Consider the following 24,006-nt stretch of genomic DNA (forward strand, 5'->3'; position numbering starts at 1 on the left):
TACTGCGACACCAGATGAAAATATACTCACACACGCACAAAGAAAAAAGGTTCAACAATTCCTGTAAAGAAATCACTTGAACAAACAGGTGACCTTTTATTGTGGTCCATTAGAAACAAACGTGATTAAAAACAACAAAGCTGAATGATACACGTACAGAAATTAATTGAAGTTAAAGATCGCAGACGTGTCCCCAAAAGCGCCACTTCCTCGCGTACTTAACTTGGAGCAAAATACAGGAACATCTGGGGATTTAAGGAATGATCACCAGGTCAATTGATGTCAAGAAGAAACAACACATCTGGCGGTAAAAATCACTCTCGCTGGCACAGCCACGTCAGCACAATCCTGCAATGGAGCACCAAATATGGCATTAACATGAACAAACAGTGTATTAAATGTGGAGGACACAAGTGTTAGGTGACCATTTGTTGCTTTCGGGATTATTCCAGCCATTTTGAATAGTGTCACCAACAAATTGTTACATTTTTAGCGGAAATTTACCAATGCGATTGGGACTATTAAAGTTAAATGTAATGTAACTTGTGAATATCCTTTGCAAAGCGATGCCTTTTTTCCCCAAACGAGTGAAAAGTATCTTCCGTCATATATTAGCATTAAGCTAGCAATTTTAGCGCGCAGTCTGTCATTTTCTTTGGGTGTAGATGTATAGCTAAGGCTGGATATTCACCATTTACAGCTTACCAAGACTCAAAATAAGGTATTTGGCCCTTTGAAGAGACATTTTATTTGTTATCAGAAGAGGTATAATAGTAATTTTACTGAGAAATTTCGTAAGACAACTAGGGACACTCTTTGCTATGTCTTTACTGCATTTGACAAATTCGGCCCAAAAAGCTAATATGCATTTACAGGATCATGTAAATAGCAATGTCAATGGTGACCTAAGACTTTTCCAGACAGGACTGTACACAATTTATGTGAAATGACATTACAGAAAGTTTCATTTAATAGTTCAATTCAAAAAGTGAAACTCAATGTGCGAATTGGGAAATACTTTTTTGAAGTCCAACTTTCAGCTTCTCTATCAAAAATGATACTTTTTGAAATTTTTGCACCGTTTGATTTTGTCAATTTGCCTTTCATGAGTAAAATCCAGAACATTTTCATTCTTTGAATTAAACTAGTAAATGTAACGAAGTTTCTCGCAATATTTCCTTTTATTGAGATGCACCTGTACATACTAGAGACAGACAAACACAACAAAGTGAACATTACAACTTTGAGAGAAAAAAACAAATCTCACGAGTTCCTACATGTGAAAATGAGCCGGAAGATCGGTCCGATTCTCCATTCTCCGCCAATAGTCCAAACATTGCAACGTGGGATTTCCGTTTCTGGGTACGCGAATGTACATGACCTTGGACAGTTCAGGCATTTTTAAGGAGATCCATCTTATATTGTTTCTTCCAGTCTTAGTAATTGAGTGTCCAGAGCTTATGTCCTTTTGGGTTCAAAGGCAAGTAGTGCGTGTGTGTGTGTGTGTGTGTGTGTGTATGTGGACTGCAGAGGACTAACCTGTCTGTGCTGTACAAGGCGATTGAAAGTAGAGGTTTGGAAGAAGGGATGGGTGCTAAACTGTGATGAATAGTCCCTGGTTCAGCGTGAAACCTGCATCTGCTGCACACTTTGCGACTGGTTTTGCGCGCTAACCTCGGGTCCGCGACTTGCCAGCCTGCTGAGGATGTTCCTCTCGGACATTTGCAGCCGCACGGCCACGGGCGGGATTCGAGCGATGGTCGCTGGGAGGCGCGTGACGTCCGCCTTCATGTCACTCAGCAGCTCCTCCAGTTGTTTGAGAACTGGGAGGTAGAAGGGAAAGAAATTGGGGTAGTTTGGCTTATGGTCAGTTGTGCTTAATGAGTGCAGAATTTGCGATGCTTATCCCGTTTTGAGAACACCTGACAGGTTACCCTCACTTTGTCTTTACCTTTATGCAGCACGGCGTTAGCCGGCTTGTTTCCTGACATGGACTCTTTGCTGAGATGCTGGTGTGACTCGGCCAGACACTCCACCTCGCTGAAGCGCGTATTGAGCGCCATGGAGGGGTGGGCCGGGTCCTCCGTCATGTTGAGGTAGGCCGCCCGGCGTAGCTGCTCCTCGATTACCAACGCCTGCTCTAGTAACTAAAGGAAGAGGATCATTGAGCAGTGAGACTGAGACCACTGCACGATAAAAGACAAAGACCGTAGTAGCGGTAGCACAATATTCCTAAATGCTAGTCTTGTGGTCACCTTAAACCTGCGCGCAAGGAACTTGTTTTTAATCTCCAGGAAGTTGCCTCTGCTCATCTCCCCTTTGAACGGCTCGTTGAGGATGGCGAACCTGACGTCGTTCTGCACGTCCTGCCACCGAGCGTAGCCGTGTCTGAGAAACATGGTGGTCAAGCCTCTAACAACGTTTCCAAGGACTACAAATGTCTCCAAATACGAATGTGCTGTCAAGGATACTTACTGTATGATGCCAGCTAAGAGCCAGTAGTCATGGCGACGGTGCCAAATTTCAAAGGTCTTCTTAGTGACGGTGGCTGCCCTCTCTTCATTCTGCCACAGGGAGTGGAGCTCTGCGGAGTGGAAAGCTCGTGAGGCAAAATTAAAAAGAGGTCATGTGCATGTTTGGGTGTGAACGCCCTCACCTGTGAACCCTCCGTCGGCTATGTTGAACATGAATCGCTGTTTGCTGGCTTTTCTCTTCTCTTCACTCACGTTCAACAAGGAAAGAGCACCTTCTCTGGGGTTTTCGCCATTTTGAAGTTTGGTTGATTCCTCCGATTTCACACTGTCTTTTTCCTCTATTTGATGGGTGAGGTAAGGTGATGATAAGTTTCAAAAGTTTTAACATTTACATCGTTCCTTCGGAAAACCTGCAAAGCCTACCACTGTGAATATTGTTGTATTTACTCAGGTTCTTTTTTTTAATTGATTAGTTTTATTTTCGCTTAAGAGAAATTACCATATTTTCTCGCATATAGGCCGTATTTGCAAAAAAACAAAAGGACTGAAATCCAGGGAACGGCTTATATGGGCACAAATTAGACTTGACATGCACGAAACTGAAAGGTGACAAAGACGAAACTCCATAATGCAGGACAATGCGGCTGATACGGTCATTGAAAACAAAGTATCTTGCATAAAACGTGAAACAACTCACTTGCGCCTGCCATTGCTCGCTCAGAGCGCCACCATCTTGCCTAGGGATGACAAACTAGACCGCTACGGATACACTTCCTGGTTGTACTAATCACGTGACTTCCTTTTTGAATTTGTCTACATGCAGACAACACCCTTTAGGAATGCGCAATCCAGCAGACGATCCTTTCGATTCATACAGTATTTCAGAAAAACCACGTGCGATGATTTTTCTTAAGATTTTCCCTTCAAAGTAACACATTTGTATTCCCTATTAAAACCATGAATATGGAGGTGAAAATTGTCAATCAGGGGGCGTCTTATACGAAATAAATTTTAAAATGCAACGATTTTAAGGAAATTTTAAGGGTGCGGCTTATACGCGGAGGCGGCTAATATGCGAGAAAATACGGTTGATAAAGTTTTTCATAGTTTGGGTTGTCAGGTGTAGGATTCACGGTGTATGCCACTGACCATCATAACTCACAGGTAGATAAAAATGCAAAAAAGTACGTGCGCACCTTTGTCTGTGTCCATCTTCTCATCTTTGGTCTCTTCAGCTTCAACAAAAGAAATTACATCAAAACACACAAAAAAAGAAACTCTCTTTCTGAAATAAATATGACGCCTAACCTTTTGACCGGTCTTCACCGTCCACTTTGCCCTCTGCCCCTTCACCTTTGACCTCAACAGAGACGCCCTTGTCGCTTTTTTCCTCTCGGTCCTTGCTGAGGTCGTCGGGTTGTTTCCCATCGTCTCCGGCACGCATCTCCTTCTCTTCGTCCTCCTTCCCGGCGGGATTGTCTCCTTTGTTGTCAGCGGGTGGCGATTTGTCAGGCTCATCTGGGATTTCAATAATCTAGGAAAAGAAAATTAATTTGAGTCTGAAAAATGTCCCAAAAACTGAAGTGAACATGGCAAGCATGAAAACTAAGTTACTTCTGTATCCTCAGTTTTTCGGGCTGTTTTGGTGTCCTCCGCGTCCTTTTTAATGTCATCTTTGTCCTCTGATTTTGACAGATCCTCTATTTGAAGAAATTCATGAAAAAGGCAAAAAAATTAATTAGTCACTGTCTGTTAATCACTAAGGGGATTGAATAATTACACAAAGGACTCATTATTAAAGCAGGAACTACAAAACTGAACTAAAACAGGGTGTCAAACTTATCTTACATCGTATTGATTTCATTCAAACGGCCATTAATCAACTAATCAAAAATGATTTTCTTTAATGATTTACATGTATGAATAAGAAAAAAAGAAACCCCTATATATTCTCCATTATTTATTTTTACATTGAAACAAAACAAAATGGGAGAATCAAGTTTACCCTTTTTTTTTTAATTTTTGGATTAAAAAAAGAAGAAAAAAGTAAAGTACATATTCTCTTGTGTTTGACACCCGTGCACTAAAGCGACACTCAGGTTAAAAGCTAGTTGTGGGTGTACCTGGAACAGGCGTGTTGGGTTGCGTGTCTGCGGGCGTTCCGCTCGAAGGGGTCTTGGGATCCTCACCCGCAGCCAAAGCTGCTGCCCTTTTGTTTTCCTCCAATTCTGCCATCCAAGGCATGGACCACTGACCATTGACATGCTCAAATTCCTGTACCTAATAAACAAATAGATGCGTTTTTAAGACACTGTGTCATTGTTTGAGATGAATCCAGTACGGAGACGATTCCGAGAAAGTAGTACCTTTTTCCTTATGAGGGACATGACACCAATGCGGGTAAGCACGTGTTGCCTGGAGAGACCCTCTCGCGGGACACCGTCTGCAAAGGTCTCTGCTCCGTCAGCTCCCGGCTCGCAAAGGTGCCTCATGAAGAGAGACACGTAAGCCCTGTGCAAAATTGTTGGGGGGGGAGAAAAAAAAACATCGTGGCATGTCAGAATCTGAATCGTGTTTAAATGGTCAATTATATTAGAAAGACGCAACAAACGAGCCAAGATCAGAAAATTACGTTGACATGTAAGGAAAGGGATGAAAAAAAATCTGAATAAAATATGAGCAGAGTTAGAAAAATAAAACTCAACAAAAGCCAACATTAGAAAAACATAGATGTAGTCACTGAATTTAGTCAGTTTGACGTGTAAGTATGAGAAAATAATAATCATTTAAGAGATTTAAAGCACAGGATTAGTGTCTTTAATTAAAATGTGTTTTTCTGCGTTTTGTGATCACAATGCAATTTTTTATTTCTTTTTTCAATTCCAGGTTTCGTTTTGTTCACTTTCATTCACCATAATAATCTTGTTTTGCTGATACAAAAAAAAAAAACAGGAATGTTGTCAATGTTTTGCCTGTTAGTTTGTCTTCCTCATAAAATGCATCTAAAGTCAATAAAACTTGAGAAAAAAATGTCAAACATTACATAAGCATGAGGAAAAGACAATGTACTGACTTGAATTCCTTCTCCGACTTCCCCCGAAGGTCCCTGACAAGCCACTGGTTGGTGAACGCATCCTGGGGTGGCATTCCGTAACGCATCACTGCATTCAGGAAAGCCTTCCTCTGCCGCGCGTTGAAGCCCAACACCTGATAGACAATTTGACCCAAATACCGCCAGTCAGAAATGGCTGAAAAACATCTGAAAGCGACGTTGACGGACGGCGACTAACCTCGATGTTTCCGCTGACGCGGGCCAGCAGCGGAGGTAGAGGCTTGTCCCTGTCGTTCCTTAACCCTTTGCGGCTCGGTCTTCGGGCGTTGGCTACAGTGAGAGAAATACAGTCAGATCCTCTCATATCGCTTAAAAGTCCCACAATCTCATCAAGGACGACTTTGCTGCATTCGATCTCATCAAGGACGACTTTGCTGCATTCGATACAATAAACAAAAAGGTGACAGGCCGCGTACGAGAGAAGCGGTGCCTTCGGGCGTACCTTCAGAGCGCTCGTCAAAGTCCTCGTCGCCCTCCTCCGACGCCACCGAGTAATCAGACTGGTTGTCAGATTGGTCCTCTTGCCAGTCTGGAAGGAAAGAGCAAAAAGACCCATTAAATTTATCTCATTCTCACAATGAAAGTGAAATAAAAATGACTAACATCATGCATTATATTAGCAAGTTGCGTTTCTTCGACTATTTTAGCTTTAATCACATAAAAGCAAAGTGCTGACTAATTTTAGGACTTATTCAAGTCGATATTTTACTTGTAGCGATCAAAGCAGGCACATTTTAAGAATGCCGACTATTCGACTGAGATTCTAAAAACACCAAACGAACATCAAACATTTCATGCCATTCAGATGGAAAGCGATTTGAACATTACTTCTATATGCTTTGTATCCATCAAAGATATGGAAGAAATGCTCACAGGGCTCACCATTCATGCACTCGCACCACAATAGACAAGACAAAGACAAACCAGAACGTCACAGAACAGAAAGAAGAGTTGGTTTATATATGTTTCTGTACCCTGTCTTATACCTCGGTCCTCCTGGGAACCGTCATTGTAGTTAACCGGCTTTCGGGTTCTTTTGCCTTTGCCCAAATTGCGGGCCAGATCCTCTTGCTGTTGCTCATAATGATGGCGAAGCAGCTTCTCCCAGTAGTCCGGGTCCACGCTTTCTTCTTGCTTGATCACTTCACGCTCCACTTCCTCCTCCTGAAAAGAATGACATTTCGCTGCCAACCGCCCCCTCATCTCATCTCATCTCATCTCAAACACCCCGTACCTCGTCATCCTCGTCTTTGACGACGTATTGGGCAACTTTGAAGGAGCTGAGGTATTCGTTCATGCTCTGAATCTCGGTGTCGTCTGTGGCGTCCTGGTTCCGGTCCAGGAGACGGTCAATGGCTTTTTCATCGTAGTGGATCACGCTGCTGTCGTCCTCCTTGTTGTCCCCTGGAAGCAAGTAAAATTAGGTTAATAAAAATGATATCCTCCTGACTACCAATAGTTCAAATTTGTCCTCTGTAGAGGACATTTGTAAGCCTAAATATCTCCCACCCACCCAGTGCATCCAATTGCAGTAACTCCTTTTGTGCTCTATAGAGGATATTCAGAGCTTTCCAATGACACCAAATGTCTTTTGTAGTATTCCAATTCCTTCACAAAGATTGGGGAATTTCAAAATAAATGTGATTGGACAAAATTATTTTTCCTGGTAGTCAGAAGGATAAAAAAAGTATTTGAAAATATAAAAAAATTAAATTGAGAAAACATCTTGGGCCAATGAAGGACATATGTGTAATTTTTACTGCGAGGACTGGCAGTGAAGTTTATATTTTAGAACCATTAAAATCCATTTAAACAGGGAGAGACTGACAATCATCATTCACTTATAGTACATTTAAAATGGATTGCCATTAATATGACATTTGCTTGTTTCTTTTCTTTAAATTGTACCATTTTAATACACTGTTTAAGCAACAACCGCCCCATTATTAAAAAAAAAAATACTAATGCCACCAACCTTCTCCAAGTTCATCCTTAAACAACTCCTCCGTTCCAAATTTGAGGATATCGTCCAGCTCTTGTTTAGACATGGAACCAGTTTTGGAACCGAGACCCGGTCGTACAACTAAATGGGTTAGCATCATCTTCTTCTTAGCAACCTTATATGAAAAAAAAAGCAATCATGAAGTTGAGAACTAAATAAAAATGTTGGATTTATTTCCATGCTGCGTCACCTGTGTGATCCTCTCCTCTACAGAAGCCTTGGTCACAAAGCGATAGATCATCACCTTCCTGTTCTGGCCAATACGATGAGCTCTGCTGAATGCCTGTAACACAAATTTATGAACTTTAACACACATTTTATGAACAATTTATGTGTTAAAACCATACCTGAATGTCATTGTGAGGGTTCCAGTCAGAGTCATAGATGATAACTGTGTCTGCAGATGCGAGATTGATGCCCAAACCACCTGCCCGTGTGGAGAGGAGGAAAGCAAACTGAGGAGCACCAGGAGCTGTTAGAATAAAAAAAAAATTGATATATATCCAGAAGTTAAAAACATACACATTTAGCCATGTGATTTCTCAATTTGAGTGATCTAGAGTCACCATTAAAGCGGTCAATAGCCTCCTGTCGCATGCTTCCCGTGACTCCGCCGTCGATCCTCTCATATTTGTAGCCCTCATTTTCCAGGAAGTCCTCAAGCAGGTCAAGCATTTTGGTCATTTGGGAGAAAACCAGCACTCGGTGACCTCCTTCCTTCAGCTTCTTCATCATTTTGTGCAGCAGCGTTAGCTTGCCAGACGCCTTGGTCAAAGCCAAGCCCTCGTACATGCCGTTTGGAAGTTTTGGAGCCTCCTGTGGTGAGAAGAGAGACGTAAATCGACGTGATCGTATTCATGTGGTAGCTAGAGCATTATAAAAGGGTAAAACGTGGTTTGTACTGTAGCAGCAGCGGGAAAGAGGTATGGATGGTTGCAGCATTTTTTCAGATCCATCACAACGTTGAGAAGAGACACTTGGTTTCCGCCTCCGCGAGTGTTCAAGGCTTCAAAATTACGTGTGAGAATGAATTTGTAATATTTCCTAAATGAAAAGAAAAGTATTTTCAGAAAACAACAACACCATAAGTAAGAAAGGGCAGTATTTTGGTTTTAAATTGTCTGATAATCACAACCAGTCTGTCAAATAGGGCTGCAGTCATCAATCATATTTTATTTTTGATTCAAAAACGAAAAATGTAAATATAAAATTTAGATATTTTTTATATTAGACTTATTTTACAGTTGTCATTGTTTTTTAATATTTACTCACATAAAAAACACAAAAAAGGGATTAATTTTAAATTAATTTAATTAAATTTAATGAATTAATTTATAAATTATATAATATATATATATATATATATATATATATAAAATCAATTAAATTAATTTAATTTAAAAATAAAATAAAACAAACAGTTAAAATGATGCTTAAAAAATATTTAGTCACTTATTTTGAATCGTGTAAAAAGTCAGAAAATAACAGCAAATATTGGGTGATTTCCAAAATTATTGCGCCTTTCATTGAGGATGAAAAAAAGGCATTTTAGCGAAATATTACTCTATGATGACATGCACATGGTCTCAAGTATAACTGACATCACAATGACTCCGCTCATTTTTTATGTTTAAGCAGTACTTTCTCCATAATCAGACATCTTATAAATCCACCATTTGCACAACTGTCTTTCACATGAAGATACTTTATAAAAGTTATTATTTGTTTTGCCCCTTGAATAACTGAACACTTACTTCTGCATGGGACTAAGCTCTACTCTAACAATGAGTTCCGTCTTGGATGGCATGTGTTTAAAAACATCTGCCTTCAGCCTCCTCAGCATGTGTGGTCCCAACATGTCATGGAGTTTCTTGATCTGGTCCTCTTTGGCTATGTCGGCAAACTCCTCTAAGAAACCTTCCAAGTTGCTACGGAGGAAGAGGGAGGACGGAGAACAACAAAATGAGCCAAACAAGGTCAGGTGTGGGTGTCGATGAGACGCATGCGGCAAGCTCATGATGAGGTACTGACTTGAATCTCTCTGGAGTCAAAAAGTTAAGCAAGTGGAATAGTTCCTCCAGGTTGTTCTGAAGAGGCGTGCCGGTCAGAAGCAGCTTGTGTTGCAGGGGGTAGTTGTTCAACACTCGGAAGAACTGACAAAAGAAAGGAATCATTTGAGGGACATTTTATATACAGAGGGAACACCAAAATGTTTTTAAGCAAATTTACTTCAAGTAAAAAAACTGAGAAAATAATTGAAATTGTCTTTTTTAATTCTTTGCCTGCCATTCAAAGACCTTCAATTCTGGAATGATCTAACGCATGAAAATAGACAATTGCATATGAAGACAAATAGCATACATTCGGAATAATCTCACCTTGGACTGGTTGTTCTTCAGCCTGTGAGCCTCATCCACAACCAGACAAGCCCATTCAATAGAGCCCAAAACAGCCTGATCAATGGTAATCAGCTCATAAGAAGTAAGCAAGACATGAAACTTGACCGTTGAGTCTTTCTGCAAAGCAAATATTAGCGTGCAATAGCGAGTCGCCATTATTTTTAACCCTTCGAGCTGATTTGAATGCCAATACTTATCATTTATTTTCTTCTCACCTTCATTTTGGTGGCCTTTTTCCCACCTCGGATGGCGTTCCCTTCGAAAGAAAACTCGTTTTCTCGGATTACAGCCCTGCTGTCCTTGTCGCCCACATAGGTGACCACATACATGTCAGGGGCCCACATCTCGAACTCTCGCTCCCAGTTTATAATGGTGGACAAAGGCGCGCTAACCAGGAAGGGACCTTTAGAGTGGCCCTGAGTGTGGGGAGAAGAAAAAAAAATCTCGTAAACATTCAAAATTCAACACGTGCAGCCTCATGTCTTGCCCTGCCTTTAGGATAAAGCTCATGACTTGGAGCTGCTCCCCTTTAAATGGGCAATGTTGCTGTATGTCCAATGTCTCATAACCCCAATAAAGTCACTGACTGACAGAGTTGGGTTGACCAGACAAAATTAAACCTGTAAATACTGCACAATTGAGCCTTTACCAGTCAGGTTCATTAACTGACAGCCGAGATACATATATTGTATTCAGAGTATGTGTTGTGGTACTTAGTAAAAAAAAAAAATGGAAATAAGTTTATATTCAATGGCAGCCGAAATTTAGGTTCACTCATTCAACTCCCAAATAATCAAGCTTTAGCGCCACTGACGACGATACACAGTGTAAAATTCTCCAATTCATTACAAAATTATTTGACCGATGAGTCTTTCATTAACTCATTCAGTGCCAGTAAACAAGGAGAAACAATACAGGCACAAACCAACTCAACTTCCAATAAACGATCGCGTCTAGTTACCAAAAAGGCCGTCAGAATTCATAGATTAAAACACAAAAGGAGATCAATCGCAAAATGTGTTGGGTGATTCATCTATCAAATTCTTCCATTAATTAATCATGCGATTAGTCTATCAGTCAATGCAAATGAACATGTGTCAAGAGTACATTACAAAATGAGATTATTTGCATCATTAGTGGACAGATTAATCTGTCAAATTTTTCATTGAATTGCAAAATTCGTTGATGAATCTCATTCACTTCCAATGATTATTTTCCAGTTCCATTGATGTGAATTACGCACTCACCTCCTTGTACAGTGAGTAGAGGAAGACTGCGGTCTGAACAGTCTTGCCTAAACCCATTTCATCGGCAAGGATAGTGTCAGTGGCCTGAGCCCAAGAAAACCTGAGCCAGTTCAAGCCTTCCAACTGGTAAGGGTGAAGAGTCCCGCCTGTGCTGTCCAGGTAGTCAGGCTGGCGGTCAAATTTGATGGTAGGCTGCCAGAGAAAAATAAAATGATGAATCCCACAAACAGTTCGGTTTGCTATAAGGTTCCTCGCTTCAAAAAATGAACATGATTGTTGACCCAAGGGGAAAAACAAAGATTTTCTGTTGGAAAAATCTGGATACTTACATCCACCACTGGATTAGCAGGAGGACGCTCCGCCTTTTTAACTTTGACAGGCTTTTTCAGCTTCTTACCAGGTCTGCCCTCATCACCAATCATCAACTCTCTGGTTGGGCAAATTTGTTGGGAACAAAAAAATTAGCAAATGGCACCCGTGTCAATCTAAAAAGAGGACTCGGATATTAGTATGAAGGTTAACCTGTGATTCCAGTAAGTCTGCTTGTAAAGGTCAAATTCTGGAATGTCCATTTCTTCGCTCTCCCACGTCGACTGGTCGTAGGCCAGATCTCGCCACTTGATCAGATAGTGAACGTTCCCCTTTCTGTCCACACTGATAATGAAAGAGCAATATCACTTGGGTGTTTATTAAGTGGCAAAAGCATGAAAGATGCTGACAAAAAACATAAAAGACGCACTGGAGCAATGTTGAATCTCTGGGGGAATGTTATCATCAATTTGATCATTCATTGTAACAATAAAATGGAGATCAAGAGATGATTTTAATGGTCCGTTAACATAACACATTGGCATTTATTCAGATATCTATCGCCCAAACACAAATTTTGCAAACTCAGTTTCCCTCCAAATTACAACCAAACCATGAAAAAGTGTGTCTTGTAGTTTCGAAAATACACTAAATTTTATCCCATATTTGACATGGTTAAAAGCATTTTTTCCCTTTCAGATTGTGACTGTTCACCTGTGGTTGAGAATGCGGTGTATCATCATCCACTCCATCTTGACTCCGTAGCGATAAAACTCGGCCTCCATATGTATAAAGAGCGGGTCCTTGTTCTTCCTTTTGGTGCTCTTGTCGTCGTCGCCATCGCCGCCAAAGTCCACGGGCGGCGGCTCGTCCATGTCGGTCTTCCTCTGGTAGTTACGGAACATCACCTGGCAGTTCAACTCCAACTGGTAAGCAAAAAAAAAGCAGGTTAGAAAAATGCATAGTGGTTCAAAAACGACAGCTTTGTCTGGATACCTGTAGTTCCAGCACCCAGGAGCAGTGCCAATAAGACATATTGCACCATTTTACAAAGAACTCCCTCTCCCTTCGGCCGACCAAGGGCGGGGGATCAGGAGCGTCGGCGGGCAAGTCGGCGGGCCTGGGGACAGGCGTGGGGGCGGGCAGATCTCCCCAACGCCATGTTAAAACCTTTTGGACTTTACCCTTCATCGGAGGACACTGTCAAGAAGCGGGTATGAGTCATTGTCGATTCGGTTATTAATAAATCGGCAGACAGTGTAGTCGGTTCGGTACCTTGCAACGTGGACAGATCCACTCGCCGTTGGGGATTTCGGGGAGAGGCGGGTTGAGACAGTGGATGTGGTAGGACGAGGGGCAAGTGTCGCAGCAAAGCAACTCCCCTCCGTCTTTGCAAACTCTGCAGTACTCGATGTGGTGGTCGTCCTCTTCGTCGGCGCCGTCGTCCTGCCGGTCGTCCTCATCTTCCACTTCGGCGTCGGAGAGGTCTTCCTTGGCTTCCCACTGGATGCCTTCCTTTTCCTGATAAGAGAACCAAACGCCAGGTGGAGCGAGGCCCCGTCAAACACATTTCATGGCACGGGCCACATCGTAGTTACGGTTTCTTTTGAAGGGCCATTATGTCTGCCATGATTAATGCACAATGAATATCGAATCAAAACCGACATGAGTGTGTCTGTATATATTAATCCAGGTTAATTTAAATTTGTTTGTTCGTTTACGAAAGCCGTGGATAAAGTCCCCCCGAACACCCCCCCCCGCATGTGCCGCTGTCTCTACCCTCCGTGAAATGCGTCTAATTTTACTTCTATTAAACACATTTTATTACTATTAAACCACTAGTTATGTGTTAATTTGTTAATAGATGGCGAATTAAAAGAAATAAAAAAAAAAATTCCAATTTAATATCCTGGTTTTAGTGTTTTTTCAGAGGGTTGGAACGAATTAATTTGTTTTTAGTTCATTTCAATGGGAAATGTCCACTCGAGTTACGAAAAGCTCGACATACGAGCTCAGTCCCGGGACGGATTAAGATCGTATGTCGAGGTACCACTGTATACACAAAATGGCCACACTCACACAATGTGGACAGCTCCACTTGCCCTCGGGTGCCTTCTCCATGTCAGGGTCCAAACAGACCATGTGGTAAGCTCTTGGACAAGTGTCGCACAAAATGATCTCTCCTCCCTGTTGGCACACTTCGCAGTAGTCCTGGTGGTCCGTCTCGTAGCCGTCCCCATCCTCAGTCTCCACTGGGAGAAGTAAGAGCAAAAATGATCAGGAAATCAGAGTCTACAAAAAAGGGGGAGATTTATCGCAACGCACCTTTCTTCTTTTTCTTGGCGCTCTTGGACTTTTTCTTGTTGCGGCTAGTGCGGTTGGCGCCCTCGGCCACGGAAAAGTTGCTCTCGTCAAAGTCGCTGTCCACGTCGGGTTCTTCTTCGTCGCTCTGACAGTGAGAGAAATGATACATTAGAACAAAAGGCAATGTTGGACGGGATAATGGGGGCAAAAAAGGGCAAAACATCTTACGGAAGAGCGCTTCCTCTTGCTGTTCAGTCCTCCGAGTTTGATCTTGAGTGGAGCCACTTTCTTCGGTTTGGGCTTTGGTGGAACTTTAGGCTTGGACTTTTTACGTGCATTAGGGCCTGAGACAGAAAATTGGTTACTCAGACCAAATCAAAAGCAGCTATAATTAGTGATTCTGTCCACTGTTAACACCCGATGGCAAATTAGGAAAATATCATCGAATATGGCCCGCACAAGAAGCTTAAATGTATCATAAATTGCACTTCTCTGCTATAACACGAGATGGAGCTAGTCACTTAAACATGGCTTCCCATTAATTCAGGAGCTGAAACCTGGCTACATGCTGAAATCATGAGGAAAAATGTAGAATTTTAGTATTTTATTTTACATTTAAAAAAACTAAACAATTTGATGTCATAAATTGAGCTCTTGCTGCTTGACATTTTATCTTTGTTGGGAAAAGCTTGTTTCCGTAGTGTCTTTGTATATTAACAAATCTCTATTGATCCAGTCAAAATGGATCGGACGAAAGCAATGAATTAACACACTTTAAAAAAGGTCATTTTTTACCCGATTCCGAGCCTCTGTTTAACAAGTCAGCCCTTTGCAGCTTTTCAGTTCGGTGGCCTTCAGAAAAAAACGTTTGCACGCCCCTGTTCTACACTGAGCCCAGTTACCTTTGCCCTCTTTGGTTTTAGCCTTCCGGAGAGGTGGTGGCGGCGGCGGCGGCGGCGGAGGTGGCGCCGCAGCAGCTGAAGGCTGAGCGCTGGCAGGAGCGGTACCACCATTGGTGCCGCTGTCAGGTCCGGCGACCACCATGCTCTCCACAGCTGCAGCCACGTTGGCGGCCGCCAGAGCCGCATTTGCAGTTGCGGACCCCTGCAAGAGAGCCACCGGGAATGAGGAACGCTTCCTCCATGCCTCATTTTAATCGATTCAGCGTAATACCTTATGGGGGTTGTTTGTGCTGAACTCTCTCCACTTGGCCATCATTAAAGTCATCATCTTAGACACAGCAATTTTGGGGTTTTTGGCTGCAATTAGTGGCCTGAGGAGAACAACAAATGTCACGCTGACAACTGGTTATGTTATTACATTCAATTAAGAAGCAGACTTTTGAGAATTATCAGTGGTGTTTTTAATATTTAGCTCCGGGTAAAATAGCAAAAAATGTTCATTTTTTGTTTCTTTTGGCTATTTTTGTGTTCATCTGGAATATTTTGCTGTTTTGTGAACCTTTATTTTAATCATTAATTCATACTACGTGATCGGGTACCCATTTATGATTATGAACATCGCTTAAAAACTGTTAAGGGAAATGCCTGACTTTTAAAAGCACTCAAATACTGATGTTTTTACACATTTATGAGGATGGTTTTCATAATTAATTAATTGAATGCCTTAATTGTCATTATTGCAAGAGCGGCATGAATATCTTTTTGTGAAAAATAACTATTGATAGCTCATTCCAACTGTCAATCTCACTCATTAATACTCATGTTTTTAATACACATTCCAAACAACTAGCTGTCAATGTTTGTACTTAAATAACCGAAAATGATCGTGATAACATAACTACAATAGCACACGCATATTCTATCATGTAGCAATATTGTCTCTATGAGCATGTTGAGCATTTGGTGTATGTCGAGTGCAAGTACAATGTTCAGAAGAATGAATAAATACATGGTTTGCATTGGCATGTTTGTAAAGTTTCCCCACCTGACAAATTGACTGAAGGCCTTGTAGTTCGTAAGGGAGCTGTAGTCTTCCTGAGTAAAGACGTGGTCGATATCTTTCATGCCCCAGGCTTCCAGCATCTGGGAGGAGCTTTTCGGCTGAGTCGGGGGAGACGAAAGAAGGAATGACACGTGACCTCGCGCCGAGCGCCGTTGGAGAATTGCGAATTTACCTGGCAGTCGTCGTCATCATCGTCATCGTCGTCGTCGTCCGGTTCCGGATCTTTGCGTTTGCTCTTGGAACTGCTTTTCTCCGCAGCGGAGCCACTTTTCTTCTTTTCTTTGGTAGAGCTGGAGCGTTTTTTCTTTTTACGGCCTGGAGCGTAATCGCTTCCGTCGCTTTCCGAGCGTAGACCTCCCTCATCTTGGTGTCTTTCCGTTGACTCAGGTCCGATCAGATGCTCGGGAGAGCTGATGGGTAACTCCTGTTTGGGTCGAAAATATGCAGGTTTATTATTTTGAACTGTTTTTGATGGTGATGGACATTCAATCAATTTTGAACTAGGAGGGCTGGCGTGAAATGGCCATTTTGATTGCGAATGATTCTTCCCAAATAGATTCAGTGTCTTTCGCTATCAATGGCAGCCATTGAGTTTATTTGCATTTATAATACATTTTTGCATTTGTGGACACTGATGATCTAAAATCAGACATTGGGTAATTTGCGTATTTTTATAATTTTTATGGCCCAGCGGCTTGAGTGATTAGCGCGTCGGCCTCACAGCTCTGGGGTCCTGGGTTCAAATCCAGATCGGTCCACCTGTGTGGAATTTGTATGTTCTGCGTGGGTTTTCTCCAGGTACTCCGGTTTCCTCCCACATTCCAAAGACATGCATGGTAGGCTGATTGGACACTAAATTGCTACTTGTATGAGCGTGAATGGTTGTTTGTCTCCTCGTGCCCTGCGATTGGCTGGCCACCAATTCAGGGTGTCCCCCGCCTTTGGCCCGAAGTTAGCTGGGGCAGCTTTAAAGTGTTAATCCATATTCTTGGTTTATGAGAATGCAATGAATTATAGTTAATCACCAGTAGACCAAAGTGTTAAATTATTGCCCAGCCCTAATACATTTTTTTTTCACGGTCTTGATATAGGTTTGTCTCCGCCATTGTTATGTTTTGACTTTGCCACGTGGTTCCTGGCGGATCTCGGAAAGTGCAGTCACTCATTTTTAGTGCTATAGTCCCCAAGTCCATCATCATTTCAAGATAAATGTGACAACATTTAAGTTGCGTGTGCGTGCATGCCGAAATCACATGACATCCAACTCACCTCTCTGACGACCCTCTGCCTCTTGTTGCCTCTGCTCTCCCGGCTGCTCTTCTTGGCCTTCTTCTTCTTTTTGGACTTGGGCGCCTCGTCGATGTCGGACATGACGTCCTCGTTCTCGTCTGCGGGTGACGTCCAAAATGCTTGTTATTGTGTATCATATCACTCCATATGAGAGAATGTGTATGGGAGTGTACGTGTGTATGTGCGTGGGGGAGTGTATGCGTGTGTTAGTGTGCGCGCGTGCGTGTGTGTGTGCACGCGTGTGTGTGTCTGTGTGGTGGGGGGGTTGTGACTCAAGCGCAGGCGCAGACATGCACGCCCCTGCAGGCAAGGAAGGAGGGGGGTGGGGGGGCGCGTGCACAGTGACGTGCACACACAAATCCGCGTGCACGCGTACAGTGTGGCACAAAACATGAGGGTAAAACAACTTGTTTATTATTTTGGCCCTATAACTTTGACGCGAGGACGGCGTCCCCCCCTCGAAAAAGCGCGCGTTTTAATTGTAAATAAAGAAAAGGAGGGGGGAACACCTGCACGTGAAGTTAGCTTAACTAACCTACCGTGACCAAGCGAGCGGGGAGCTAGCGTGCTAGCATTAGCATGGCTTTGAAAGCGACCCCCCACCCCCCTGCCACCACCACCACCATAGGGGAAAAAAAACAAGAAGACGAGGGCTCAGAGCTTACCGTGGAGTAGCGAGTGCTCCTCGGCGGCCCCGAAGTCGTCCCTGTCATCGTCGCTGCCTGACATGTCTCCAGTGGCCCCCCACCACCTCCTCGCTCGAATTAATCCCTCTTAAAGCCCTCGCTCTTCGGTCGCTCGACGAGGGAGGAGGGAAAAAATGACGTGGGACTTGCTAGACTAGAGAGTGGACCGGGGGTGGGTGGACTGTCCAAAGGGAAGGGAGGAGACGGTCGTGGAGGGTTGCCACTGTGTGTTTACGATATTAAATAAGTTGAAGCCGTTAAGAGACACTTGACAGCGGCAAGTTGGAAGACCGCAAAGGAAAGTTAAAGCGGAAAAAAGGCCTACCTTGGAAACTTGCTGTGGGCGCGTGTGACGGTCCGGGGTCCAAGTGAGCTTTCTCTTCCGTCCGTCCGTACCACCGCAAGTCAGCAGCTTTCTCTATTTGACGTCCATTCGTGACGGCAAAACCCGCAAACACGGTCCCCTGTCCTCTCCCCCCAGCTTCGGAGCTTAGCTAACATCCTCGCGTTCACACAAAGGGGGCCAGACATCCCATAATAATCCCCCCTCCCACACGCGCGCAGGACTCTGCGTGGTTACCTCGCAACCGACAGACCATAATACTCACAGGGCCCGGCCTGCCCTCGCCAACACCCCCCCCCCCCCTCCCTCACGCACGCGCACGCGCACGTTACCACTCTAAGACATGCATGCTCAGGCCCTTGGAGCCACCTCGTTGTCATGACGACACCCCCCCCCCCCCTCCCGTCCATGTGTCGACAGACCATAATACTCATCACCCAAGCATCCATCCCATAATACACAACACCTAAAAAAAACAATGGAAAGCATGGTCAGTGAATGGGCATCTACCCGGGGTGACCAGTCAAGCAATTTACCGGTTGTCCCGAAACAAAATGTCCAACTACTATCAACAATTTCAGGTCAAGATGCTTTAAAACAAATTTTGGGGCGAAATTGGGCGTAAGTTCACTCCTAGGATTGGTCGCTTAAATCACATGGAGGCCACGAAGACAAACTATTCAAACGTATGGCTAATTTGATTCTTAAACCAAACTAGCGTGCATGTTTTTGGAGGAAAACCATTGAACTCATTGCCTGCTTTCAATAAATGACCGATTCATTTAAACTGGGAGGACTGGTTGAGAATGGTCATCCAATCCATCCAACCCATTTGGACCGGAAGTGGCAAATGAACGTCAAAATGGATTGACGTCTAAATAAAAGACAATATTTCCAAGAAGTGACATTTTAGCAATAGTGGTACTATCGTAGCCAATCAGGTACGAGTATGCCAGATGGCTCGCCCTTCCTTTGTTACATTATTAATATTCATGCTCACACACACCTGTGCACAAATCTATGTGCACGTCCGTGCGTATAATGCATTTGTCGTTTTCAGTCTTTTTTGGGTTTAATTTTTTTTTTTTAAAGATTTACATGCTTACTAGGGTAAGTGACTATTTTTGGTCATTTAAAAAGCTTCCAAATTACTGCACGTACATTGACATCACTTTTGGGGCCATGTAGGCCACAAATTGAATTTTTGTAATGTAGTTTTGAAGTGTGGCCCAAAAATGAATGAAATGTGGATAAAATGGAAGTAAAATGAATAGAAAAAAAACTGAAACACCATCTGCTTCTAACTCTCAAGAAACCTTCAAAGTTATTGAATAACATTGGAAAAAATGTAATTTAAAAAAAGTGAATAAATAGTAAAATAACTAAAAGAAATGGAAAATAAATCAGAATATTTACCATTTTGGGATGGGGTCATTTAAAAAAAAAACTAAAATTACATTAAAAAAGAAATCAATAAAATAATATTGACCAATTTTCTACTAATGATAACAATAGACAAAAAAATCCTTGATAAGGGAAGAACTGACACTGAATGTTCATGATTTAGTGCCACTGAAGGCATCAGACATCCATTCGATTTGCACTGGGAGGGTTGGCGGTATTCCTTCGCTTCCAGTCAAATGGATTGGACGCCTAGCGCTATCAATGGCTGCCAGCGAATGGCCTATAAAGGTTAGATACTGTCAACCAATGTAGGTCAATCATACTAGATGGTCCGTCCCACTAAAGTTAAGGTAGAAGACGCAAACTCCACACGGGAGTTAAAGAACTGACCAAAAATGCTTACGGATCGAACATCTATGGCCGTCAATGGCGGCGAAATGTGATCAAATTAACCCCCCCCCCTCCCCCCGCACTCAGCCCTCTTCCTTCTACTTCCCTCCGCCCCCTCCCTCAAGGCACTTTTCCCTGCCTAACAACACGGCGGCCATCCCATAATATTCATCGTGCACTGCCATCCCATAATTTTCATCATGCACTGCCATCCCATAATATTCAAACGGCGCCGCGCGTGCGTTTCTTTGTTGGCGTGAGCGCGCTTGAGCACGCCGCTGTGTTCTTCGCATGCGTAGGTGGCAGGTGAGGGTGATGTGAAGGAGAGGGCTGTGTTCTGACTTTTATTTTGAAAATATTTGAAAAGTTGCTTCTGGAGGTCAGTCTACCTTGTACGTGGTGGCTCTGTGTTCTCATTGGTCGGTCTGGACTGCTTGACTGACTTTTACTCAAATTGATTTCATTTAATCTTGTGTTAACCAAAATGTTTTGAAATATTGTCTTTTGCTATTCACTTGAGTGATGCAGTTTCCCGTTTCAGTGACACAGACATCACCCTAATTAAAATAAATAATCTATTCTATGAAAGGATGGACTTAAGTGGAAATTTAAAAGACGGGGGCTCAAGAACGGACCCTTGGGGCACTCCCTCCACGTGTAAGTGGAAGACTCGGCGGCTCTAATTCCGACGCAAAAACGTAAACATCGCATCTATACCAAGTGCCAATTCTTTCGAATATATGGATGACAATATATTCATAGTTTGACTGTAAACTAACTGGATAAAATATTTAAAAACATTTAAAATGGAATTTAATTTTCATGATGTCTCATACTGGCCAAAACATAACTAAAGTCAGTATTTCCAGGAAGTGTCCATTTGATCAATGTTGGTACAATTTTACCCTAAAAAATATGTCAATATTCCAAATTGCCCGCCCATGTTGATGACATCACAACTACCCATTATGACACCCACGTGTGCTCGAATCAGATGTGTGCGTGAATATAACTCAAGTAACAAAATGGGCGTTCAATTAAGCGGTATCATTTAACGTGTTGAAAGACACCTTTTTCAGAAGTCTAAGAAATTCCCAATTTGCATATTTTAACACATTAAACAACCATCTTTCTTATGAAAGCCATTTGTACTCACCGTTGTCTTTCTCTTTAAGGAAAAAAACACTTGGTCAGTGAGCTGGCGGGTGCTTCGGCACGCTACAGGCTGAAGGCTGTGCGCGTATGCCCTCTACTGGCTAACTCAGAACCTACAGGCAACACAGTGATCAAAAAGTCAGCCATTATTTAATCAGTCCGGACACAAAATAATCAAAAAATGGGCTGGCGGGATTTTCATCCACTTTGTGCCGATTTTGAGTGATTAAAAAAAAAAAATCTTGCAGCACCTGCTATTCCCACGCAGCCCTCCATTCAAATACCAAGCAGGCAAAACCCCGGAGATGGTGTGTTTACAGAGTAGTATAGCCTTCAGACGTCCAAATTTGGGAAAGTGACCAATGTAGAAAAAGGACCACTTTCACATGCCATCATTTGGATAGCGATTGCATGTCAGTGACTTAGGGGCGGAGCCTATACCAGGCTGCTTTGGGCAATAAGCAGAGGGCACCTTGAATTGGTTGCCAGCCAATCACAGGGCAGGCACCAGGAGGCAAAAAAATAACATTCACTGTCCTAATCATACTTAGGAACAATTTAGAGTGTTGATGCATGTTTTGGGGTTGTGGGAGGAGAGCAGAGTACCCCAATAAAACCCACGCATGCACAGGGAGAACATACTGGAAAGTATCTAATGCAGAAATCTTTAAAAACACAAACAAATACACTGGAAGGAAAACGAAGGTAACTGAGGGGTTTCCAGCAGGTGTACATCCTGACCTCTAGCGCCCCCTGCTAACAGATTTCCGTCGCTATGACAAAGCGGTATGCGTCTTTAAATGCGATAACAATGAAAAAAGTCTCAAAAAAGTCTTGGGTCTCGGATACAGCGTCCGTACTACAACACAATACTACTTACTAGTACATTACCAAGCCGTGGTAGTACTACTAGTACTCACTTTTTTTTTTACCAGTACAAAAGCTGCAATACATACAAGCTATTATAGCACGGAATTGTCTTTTACTAGCGAAAACAAAGAGCGCACTAGTAAACAGTCAATCAGCATCGATGATAAAATGTCCTCCAAATGGGTGTGGGGGGGTTATTTACGAGAGAGGGCGGAGGAAAGGGACGAGCCTAGCCGAGGCGCCGGACGTGACAGCGGGCCGCTCGTCTCCATGGCGTTGCCGCGGGCGACTGCGGAAGAAGACGTCACCGCCAAACCGAGGGAGGGGGCGCACAAAGGAGTAATATGACAAGAGGCGGGTGGGGGGTGGTCTCGCTAGGTACGTGCGCCAGGATTTATTCAGGAAGCGGGTGTCAGGGGGTTCACGACGGCGCGGCCAATGTTTGATGGCAGCGGCGCACCGACTGATTCAACAAATGAGCCCCCGGGCAACCCCCCGGACTCGTAAATAAGGCCCGTCGCGGTGGGACATTGTGTTGCTCACAGTCGTTTAGGGAAAATAAAAAAGGCCACACTTGATAAATCTGCTCACTCCTGGGATTCAAAGCGCCTTTGTCAAAATTAGCAAAATGCTGATGTTTACATGAGGATTTGACCTTATTTGGAATATTTCTTCGATGGAAATGGCATTGGAATGTACATGTTCTAGTCTGGTGCTTGATGGGGTACCACAGGGCTCTTATTCAGGACCATTACAGTTATGGCCTTACTATTATTTATGGCAGTCTATACTGCAAAATGATAGTAGTTAACATGTTGCATACCAACCGCCGCGTTTTCTCGTGCTACACCCGTCGCCAAATAATGTTTTGTGTCTACGTTGACGCAAAAGTTGAAGACTGCATAGCCCAGAAAAAATTCAATTAAGCAGTATAATACGACTTTAATCTTATAAATTTAACGACTTTATATCAATTACTTACATCTAATATTACACAGTTGAAAATAAGTCTCAGCCTGTGAAACCAGTAATTAGCAATTAAAATCTTTTTTTTCAAGTTTTTTTTTTAAACAGATCAGCCATTTCCTTGAATTCATTTTTTTCTCAATATGTCCTTTTGATCTTAAATTAAATTAGTTTGTAAAAAAAAATGACCATGATGAAATATATATATATATTTTTAAAAATTGTAATTTTTTTTTTTTTAATACGTTGTATTTAATACAAGGTAAAACAGATTTAACCGTAAAGTATGATCAACACAAGATAATGCGTCAATGCTAAATTCAGCAAGAAATAAACCATTCAATCATGAAATACAAATAAAAACCTGATTAAAAAAAGGCAAAAACATTCTTCTCTGACATCCTTCCTTGAGAAATTGTATTTAAATTTCACTTCCAGAGAACGACTTCCTGTTGTGGACCCGACAAAATGACACGGCGGGCCGGATTTGACCCCTGGGCTGCGAGTTTGACACCTGTGGCCTACCTAAACGGTCCATACAGTGTTGGAAAACTAAAGAGCAACCTTAAAAAAAAATTAAATAAAAATCAATACAAGTTGAAATGACATTTTAAAAGAAGCGTCAAGAAATGACAGGCCGTTTGCTGGCTTCTCAATTGAATTTGAAACGCTTCAGATCTATTTTCTTTCAGCGTCGCCCCCTTTTCGCGGCCAACGTAAACGGAGCCGCGTCCCCCGACGTCCTTTGCCTCCCCCCCTGATTTATTTGCCCCCGTTCCAATATTTGTCGGCACTGTGTTTTCCTCCCCTTGTCTAAATGTCACCCCTTCTTTGGAGACAATGTCGGGGGAGCGGTAGAGACCCGGGGCGAATTGGTGCGGGTGCGTAGGGGTGAGGGGGCGTGGGCCAAGTGAGGTGGGACGGTGGGGAAGAAGAGGGAGGGGAAAGTCGTAAAAAAGAGCAACAAAAGTTTGGGAAAATTAAACATTCGGTAAGACGCTCTCACGTGGAGGATGCAAAAGTGCTGTGTCATTCTTTTCCTTCACTTCAGCCACAAGAAAAATATTATAGTATTTGTGATTTTAAATAT

At 42.8% G+C, this 24,006-nt stretch overlaps 1 protein-coding gene across 4 annotated transcripts; it reads right to left on the reverse strand.

Moving 5' to 3' along the window:
• Positions 1-83: 83 nt before the first annotated feature.
• On the reverse strand, positions 84-18,411 carry chd4b (chromodomain helicase DNA binding protein 4b). Of its 4 annotated transcripts, none has more exons than XM_077598531.1 (40): positions 18,114-18,411; positions 17,768-18,011; positions 17,082-17,200; positions 15,985-16,236; positions 15,795-15,910; positions 15,021-15,120; positions 14,750-14,951; positions 14,076-14,191; positions 13,869-13,992; positions 13,623-13,795; positions 12,819-13,064; positions 12,540-12,743; positions 12,258-12,469; positions 11,757-11,888; positions 11,564-11,663; positions 11,235-11,426; positions 10,203-10,403; positions 9,967-10,104; positions 9,620-9,741; positions 9,343-9,516; positions 8,491-8,632; positions 8,155-8,404; positions 7,936-8,060; positions 7,779-7,871; positions 7,562-7,703; positions 6,821-6,990; positions 6,573-6,750; positions 6,029-6,115; positions 5,765-5,856; positions 5,548-5,681; positions 4,841-4,985; positions 4,598-4,754; positions 4,089-4,174; positions 3,783-4,008; positions 3,671-3,709; positions 2,657-2,812; positions 2,476-2,584; positions 2,256-2,388; positions 1,952-2,147; positions 84-1,823 (listed from the first exon to the last, which is right to left on the reverse strand). In XM_077598531.1, exons 2-40 carry the CDS (start codon positions 17,829-17,831, stop codon positions 1,621-1,623), a joined length of 5,850 nt encoding a protein of 1,949 aa, XP_077454657.1. In that variant the 5' UTR covers positions 17,832-18,011; positions 18,114-18,411; the 3' UTR covers positions 84-1,620. The 4 variants fall into 4 exon arrangements, with proteins under 4 accessions (XP_077454657.1, XP_077454656.1, XP_077454655.1 ...); XM_077598530.1 differs by having other exon boundaries at positions 6,561-6,750; positions 17,768-17,969; positions 18,114-18,410; XM_077598529.1 differs by having other exon boundaries at positions 6,561-6,750; positions 18,114-18,410.
• Positions 18,412-24,006: the final 5,595 nt, after the last annotated feature.

This window comes from Stigmatopora argus, chromosome 4, assembly GCF_051989625.1.
Source record: "Stigmatopora argus isolate UIUO_Sarg chromosome 4, RoL_Sarg_1.0, whole genome shotgun sequence".
Lineage (NCBI taxonomy): Eukaryota > Metazoa > Chordata > Actinopteri > Syngnathiformes > Syngnathidae > Stigmatopora > Stigmatopora argus.